Here is a 7979-nt window from a genome sequence, read left to right as displayed (position 1 = left end):
ACATACACACGCATGCACGTCGTCATATGAGCGAAATATTCTTAAGTGAGACGTTAAACCCTATTTCACCTCACCCCACCTTCATATTTTCAAGGGATTATGTTTTCTACTACGTTTTATCAGAAAGTTTACCCTCCATGTGAAATGAAAGACCTGTCGATGAACTGATTGCATTACACACTGTATTTACGAAATAGAGGATGCTCGAGATGGTTTTCGGTTCATGATACGCGCACAATGTCTAGAAGAATCACCACTGTAAATCTGGGATTCAAACCTGTGATCTCAGGGATTGGAAAACCACAGCGCAAGGAATATTTTGATTCGCTTTCTGATCATCGTACATGCCACAGGCCCACAGCAAAAAAAGAACCCCCTGCTTGGTGCTTGTCATGTCCAAAATCAATGAAACAGCCACTGTACCTAGGTGAAACATGGTATCAAATGGCTCATTTTGACATTTAATTTAGTACTGAATGTCACTCAGCAAATAATGAACTACAGTACGGTTTTGAATGTCAACCTGAATGAAGTTGAGACTCAATACCTTGTATTACGTTCTTGCTAACATGGGGCTGGGTTGTCAGACTCCCCGGACTTGCATGATTGTATGTGTTCAGACCCCAAGGGACTTGGATATATATTATCACCTATGGTTTTCCTGGTCCAATAATATTTGCAGGCTGTCCTGGACTAGCTGGACACATGCTAACCTGTCGACTGACACGACAACGAGTACAGACAGTCTGCTGTAGCCGAGTTATATAATCATTTCATTGTGAATTAGTTGTGTTTAGAACTGCTTGTTGACAGTAATCCTGGTATATCACGACCCGTGAAGATCCGGGTTAGAATTGATCTTCAGTAACCCATGCTTGTATAACTCACGAGGTGACTAACGGGATCGGGTGGTCAGGCTCTCTGACTTGGTTGACACATGTCATCGTATCCGAATTGCGTAGATCGATGCTCATTATGTTGATCACTGGATTGTCTGGTCCCGACTCGATTATTTACAAACTACTGTCATATAGCTGGAATATTGCTGAGTGCGGCGTAAAACTAAACTCGCTCAGTCACTGGTATACCAAGGCGTGTCAGTGTGACGACATTTTGATGCAGATCTCTGCACAGCGAAATGCAGCACGGGAACGACATCTGTGTCTCCCATCCTCAGCAGTTTGTAAGAACTATGCACATGTATTTTAAGTATGCCGCCATATTTCGTCTTTTGTTCAGCACGCTTGGGTGATGCATCCACAACTGCTCCTTTGTTTAAATCTGAGTCAATCTGAACAATAGTCTGCAGGCAACTCCACTACGGGCTTATTCATAAAGTCAACAACCATGACGATAGTCCGTCAGTTAACCTGTAGCAAAGTGTACCTGATGTGACCCAAGACGTGACCCCTAAATACTTCATGAGCAACACATAAAGCGGTTAGGCTATTCTTGTTTACTCGGATACGGCAGTGTGTTCAAGTGTTTACGAGTAAACTCAGAGAAAGTGGCCTTGTACCCTGATATCGGTAACAATAGATACTTTATGTAATTAGGAAGACTGTATATAGACATGTACGAAACAGCTTGGCTACCTGCCAGCTTTTCTTACATTACCAGATACCCGCAATAAATGGCTGATGGCGTGACGTGGGTTGTACACGTGAAGGGGAGGGTTATGCTTTTCGGAAACTATCAGGGTCGTCACTATTTCATAGTAATTCATGAACATGCGAACAGTTGACTCCGTCGACAGTTGTTTATAATATGTCAAGGTTTTTGCTGTAATTCATTATTTCATTGCATTACTAAATCTGCACTCGACAACTGCTTCCTTGATATCTGTATCTGTAGGCAGATTATATAGTCACCAGTACTGTCAAATATATTTTCAAGAGAACTACACTACACACGTCCTAAACTAAACATGGCTTATTCTGCTAATATCGTAAGCTTCCCATTCCCTAAACCATAGTAGACATCACATTAATTTTACGTTTTAAACTACACGTGTCGTACACTACGCGCATGTTCCGACCTACACGTCTTACACGTCCTAAACGACATGTCGTAAACTACACGCCAAAACTACATGTCGTAAACTACGCGCCCAAAACAACACATGGCCTAAACTACGCCCCCAATATTACACATGTCCTACACTACGCGCCGAAAACAATGCATGTCCTCAACTACACGCCAAAACAATACATGACCTAACCTACACGCCCAAACTACACTGTCCTAAATTGCACGCCCAATATATGCATGTCCTAAACTACGCGCCCAAATTACGTCCTAATCTAATCTGCACTCCAAAACTACACATGTCCTTAACTACACTTAATAATACTACATAATACTATACATGTCAACTACACGCCCAATGCTATACATGGCCTAAACTTCACACCCAATGCTAAACATGGCCTAAACTTCACGCCTAATACTATACATGGCCTAAACTACACGCCCAATACTATACATGTTCTAAACTACATGCCCAAAGCAATACATGTCCTAAACTACCCGCCCAAAACAATACATGCCCTAATCTACGCCCAGTACTATACATGACCTAAACTACATGCCCAAAGACACTGTCCTAAACTGCACTAAAAGCTCCACTGTCCTAAACTACCCGCCAAAGCTCCACTGTCCTAAACTATCCGTCAAAGCTCCACTGTCCTAAACTACCCGCCAAAGCTCCACTGTCCTAAACTACCCGCCCAATGCTACACATGTCCTAAACTACATGCCCAGACTACACTGTCCTAAACTACCCTCAAAGCTCCACTGTCCTTAACTACCGGCCCAAAGCTCCACTGTCCTAAACTACATGTCAGACTATACTGTCCTTAACTACCCGCCAAAGCTCCACTGTCCTTAACTACCCGCCGAATACTATACATATCCAAAACTACCCGCCCAATACTACACATGTCCTAAACTGCACGCCAAAACTCCACTGTCCTAAACTACCCGCCAAAGCTCCACTGTCCTAAACTACCCGTCAAAGCTCCACTGTCCTTAACTACCCGCCCAATGCTATACATATCCAAAACTACCCACCCAATACTACAAATGTCCTAAACTACATGCCCAGACTATACTGTCCTAAACTACCCGCCAAAGCTCCACTGTCCTTAACTACCCGCCCAATACTAAACATATCCAAAACTACCCGCCCAATACTACACATGTCCTAAACTGCGCCAAAGCTCCACTGTCTTAAACTACCCACCCAATACTATACATGTCCTAAACTACCCGCCCAAATAATACATATCCTAAACTAGCCGCCCAATGCTATGTCATGTCCTAAACGGCGCGCCCAAACGACACGTTCCTAAACCACCCACCCCAAATAATACATGACCTAAACTAACCGTCCAATACTATACATGTCCTAAACTATAAGCCCGATACTATGTCATTACCTAAACTGCACACCCAAACTCTACATGTCCTAAACTACACGCCCAAAATAATACATGTCCTAAACTACCCGCCCAATACTATACATGTTCTAAACTACGCCCAAAACAATACATGTCCTAAACTACCCGCCCAAAACAATACATGTCCTAAACTACACGCCCAAAACAATACATGTCCTAAACTACACACCCAAAACAATACATGGCCTAAACTACGTCCAAAACAATACATGCCCTAATCTATACGCCCAGTGCTATACATGGCCTAAATTACACGCCCAAACTACACTGTCCTAAACTGCACGCTTAATACTATGCAAGTCCTAAACTGCGCCCAGTACTATGCATGTCATAAACTACACGCCCAATACTATGCATGTCTTGAACGACATCACGGGCTTACAGCCCAAGTCACAGCGATCTGACCACCGGATCCACTAAACAGTCTCTTTGGGATCAACCATTATATATTCTTACATGTATTCTGTTTTCCGTTCAGTCCTTTTATTTCTCTGTACCATCAAGCAATTTTATGCATTTCAGCTCGTGTTTCTGTGCGTACGTGCGTGTGTGCGTGCATTTGTGGTCGGGCCTAATGTCAGCCCACTGAGATATCATATCGCAGTTAAACGTGGAATCCCTATTCGGACACACAGAACTCTGAGCCTACTGGTTTTATACCATGAAGCCGAGGGTCATGCACGGTACTACAAACACCATACTTAATGACGTTTGCTACGACGATCCCCGACCTTTCTTTTTCGCGGAGGACACTCCACTTACTAGACCATAGAACCAATCTTAAATTTAACAAAGAAAAAGTGATGTTCTGACATTTTATTCCAACTTGAGAGAAATATATATGAATTAAAGACCAGTCATATCATAAATATACACATGTACAAAGATTTAATGACAATTATTTTTATTTCAGATACAGAAAAATATCAACAGACCTCAGATAAACCATTGTACAGCCGAGACTCTACCAAACTTGAAATCTAGAGACACCCGATTGAAGTGCCTCACACTCAAGAGGTAAGGTCTCGGCCATAACGAATGTTCCATCACGTCGGTCCTAAGCCCGTGTGGCAATTATGTACAACACGCAACCGAGGGCTACTACTGTGTCAGAATACAGGGAGGCAGCGGAACTACTGGGTTCTGTATTCATTGCATATACACAATTTCCCTCACGATTACACGTGTCACAGTCCAACGGACAAGGCTGGTCACACTTGTCTCCATAAACGCCCTCTGGACACTGCCTACAGCGGCCTTGGTGGTCACAGTCATTGTCTTTACAAGTTATACATGTACTGTGGCAATGTTTGCCGTAATGTCCTTTTACACAGCCGTCAACACAGGAACCATCGATACTCAGACATTGAGATCTGCAGTGTGGACTGCACTTTGTCTTACAGTGGGACCCGTGCCACCCGGTCTCACAGCCTTGAGAACATCTACCACTGTCCCTGTCACAGTTCTTGTCACCACTTTGGTCTGCGTAACACTTGTCAGGGCACCTCTTGTTACAGTGGATCCCATGGTACCCAGGCTGACACTGTTCACAGACCCCAGTCTGTCTGTCACAGCCAGAAAACCAGCAATGAGGGCACGTTCGTTCACACAACTGGCCATAGAAACCTGGAGAGCAGCCATCTAGACAATAACCGTTGCTGCTGCATCTTCCACTCAGACAGTTGCTGCAGGAGTTGTTACAGAAATCTCCGTTCCAACCCGAGTCGCACCCAACCACGCATTTTGCTGTAACTATATCACATGTGTTATCCCTGCAATTGGGAGGACAACGCCCGTCACAGATTGTGTCAGTTGAGTCTCGTTGACAGGTCTTATAACACTCACCGGTGTCTTGATCGCAGTATGACAAAGCGTCCTGATGACTGGCTGAGCAACTCTGCGAACACGAGATGTCACACCGTGCCCCATAAAACCCTGGTTTACACAGGAAGCATTGTCCAGTGTTTCTGTCACATCCGTCTTTGTGACAGTTGTCCCAGCATGGAGAACTGCAGTTTCGTCCCCAACAACCAATCTCGCACGACTGGCACTTCAAAAGGCCGTTACCATGGACACAACCGTCTGTTTCACATGAACGCCCGGATTCGACTGCAACGAAAATGTGATGACAATCAGCTATGAACAGGAGGAACAGTTATACAAAATGTTAGATTTTATTATTATAAAGAATTTGAAGTACAAATCCTGACCTGCATACTTACCAAAGGATGACAATACTGCCAGCAGAGAAACAGCCACAGTCAGCAGACGGAACCACATGTCGTTCTTGATGCTTGTCCTGCAGAAAAAGAATACTTTTGAAAAACAAAACTTCATTGAATAAAAAAAACAAGGTTCATATTCATTCCAAATCGCGCTTCTTGATATAATGTAGTTTCTAAGACTATGATATGTAAGTTCATTTATCATTCGGGTTTGTATCTTTATGACATTGTTCTTGACTAACTGACAATATGTTACTAGACACGGTTATTATATCGTGTCCATGTAGAAACAGACTTACCTCTGCCTATGGGAGACACAACATAACCAAATGTCTCGTCGTCAGCGACGACTGTTACCTTCGGCTCTTCGGGCTGCAACTGCATGAACGCTTGTATGTAAGACTTTATCACGCGATACCCAGTGCTATCTGCGCATGTCCAATGTGGTTAAGAATAGCTTACACGTCATGTTACCTTTGAGCGAACACAGAACATTGCACAACCCCATCCCTGTTTACGTCACTTCTACATAAGTGAACTTTGACCCAATAGCATAGTACCTTTTTGAAAATTCAATTGTGAGATTTGCTGTGACACATTCGCTACCAGAGACAAATTGTTATTAGCTTACTCTCTATCACAATAAACACAATGTACAGGATATGACTCATGAGGGGTGCCACTGTCTGAATGGGTTTCCAGGTGTGGGTAGATTACAGCACAATCTCGGGTAATTCCAGTACCTATGAATATAAAACGCTTCAGAATGTCATTGTGGTGTCCTTTCTATACCCCTTTAATCTTATACAATTGCAATCACGAGTTAATACCGTCTTGATTACAGAGAGTCGTAATATGAACATTTTTAATGGATTCGGATGGTGGTTGAGTAAACCCGTTCTGTTTTGGGATCTACCAGCCCGCGTAACGGAAAAGCCCACGTTGGAGATCTTTCAGGGTGCACCCCTACTTTCGTTCTGCTGTGATGTCAGCCTTGTCCTATATGTTTATGGGTAAATACAGATAATATGTATTCAACTAAATGATTAATTTCAACAAACATCACCAAGTATATCAATGGGTAATGGTAATCTGGTCCTGATCCCGGGGTTGTACCCGCCATGACACGTCACTGACACGTGTACAGTAGTATGGTTCCCACTTTAGTTAATGGTTGGCATGGTCAGCGGGCAATCCTTCATAAATGATCACGTCGTATATATAGTGTAATGTATTGACTCGACATTCGCGATCATAACCTGCATGTATTGACACTCATTTATCTGATAAAAGATATTTCATGTGTCTAGTGAACTAAATATGTCTGCCACTGAGTGACGTGAAACACGGGATATTTTCATGTCACGATGTCATAATTCAGACACATGAAATATTCTATTTCTTAAGTACTCCCTGTTGTTGTTTAATTCAATTTAACATTATTATTTCGAGAAAATTCATTTAAAGGGAAACCAATTCTCCCAACTGTAAACTAGAGGCTGTTCACGGCGTTGTTCAAGCAAACAATAAGACTGATCAGCTCAAGGTCGATTCATTCGGTACACCAGCACTGAGCGAGTGAGACTGAGTGACTGTCTCTCACTGTCTTGTGTCGAGTCCACGAAAATATAACTATTCTCCAACTCAATTTTGCACACCTAATTATAAGTATTATCATTATGATAAGATACTTATAATAATTCCAACTCTTACTCTTACCAGATCCTATTTGTATTTAGTATCTGTTCTGCAATGACATATGCGGGAAATTGTTTTTTAAATATGTATATCTTGCCAAGTTCGCCTTAACCTTAACATTGAGGCAATTACTACATGCATTGCCCAAGAACATGCATGGAATCAGGACATTGCTAGAGCATTTAATTTTATTTGAAGTCTGATATGTGTTTTGTAAACGGTGCTAACTCACTTACTCACTCACTCTCCCTCTCTCTCTCACTCACTAACTCTCTCACTCACTCACTCACACACTCTTGTGTCCCCGTGGTTCATTACATCGATGTGAGCGTCAACTCGCTGTTGAATAGAACTCGTCCATTGACAGCCAGGGGAGACAACTTCTGTGCAACTATCCGCTCTCGGCGCAAGGAATGTTTTATGCCACACTTGAAACCGACTTATCTGTGTCCCATGTAGTTATATGCATAAACGTTCACCCGCAACAATACCCGACAAGAGCGATGGGTTTGTCCCTCCACGCTCACCTGCCTCGTCAGGAGTCTGGCCGGTTTCTCCGATTGGCAAAATCGAAACGAGTGAATTGGACAAAGAG

General features: G+C 42.9%; 1 protein-coding gene across 1 annotated transcript; it reads right to left on the bottom strand.

The window, feature by feature from the left end:
* Positions 1–4262: 4262 nt before the first annotated feature.
* Positions 4263–6109, bottom strand: LOC124261773 (cell death abnormality protein 1-like). Its single transcript, XM_046696129.1, has 3 exons — positions 5986–6109; positions 5684–5760; positions 4263–5570 (listed from the first exon to the last, which is right to left on the bottom strand). The coding sequence occupies exons 2-3, from the start codon at positions 5739–5741 to the stop codon at positions 4519–4521; spliced, it is 1110 nt and encodes a 369-aa protein (XP_046552085.1). The 5' UTR covers positions 5742–5760; positions 5986–6109; the 3' UTR covers positions 4263–4518.
* Between the last annotated feature and the right edge of the window lie 1870 nt (positions 6110–7979).

Source organism: Haliotis rubra, unplaced genomic scaffold, assembly GCF_003918875.1.
Source record: "Haliotis rubra isolate DU_JTF1 unplaced genomic scaffold, ASM391887v1 Scf808, whole genome shotgun sequence".
In the NCBI taxonomy this organism is placed as follows: domain Eukaryota; kingdom Metazoa; phylum Mollusca; class Gastropoda; order Lepetellida; family Haliotidae; genus Haliotis; species Haliotis rubra.
This window is presented reverse-complemented; position numbering and strand designations above follow the sequence as displayed.

Bases quoted from the DNA above. Each gene is read 5' to 3' on its own strand.
- LOC124261773 (XM_046696129.1), bottom strand. From the start codon at position 5,741: ATGTGGTTCCGTCTGCTGACTGTGGCTGTTTCTCTGCTGGCAGTATTG. The intron at 5,571-5,683 runs GTAAGTATGCAG...TTTTCGTTGCAG, and splicing joins GGCAGTATTGTCATCCTTTG to TCGAATCCGGGCGTTCATGT.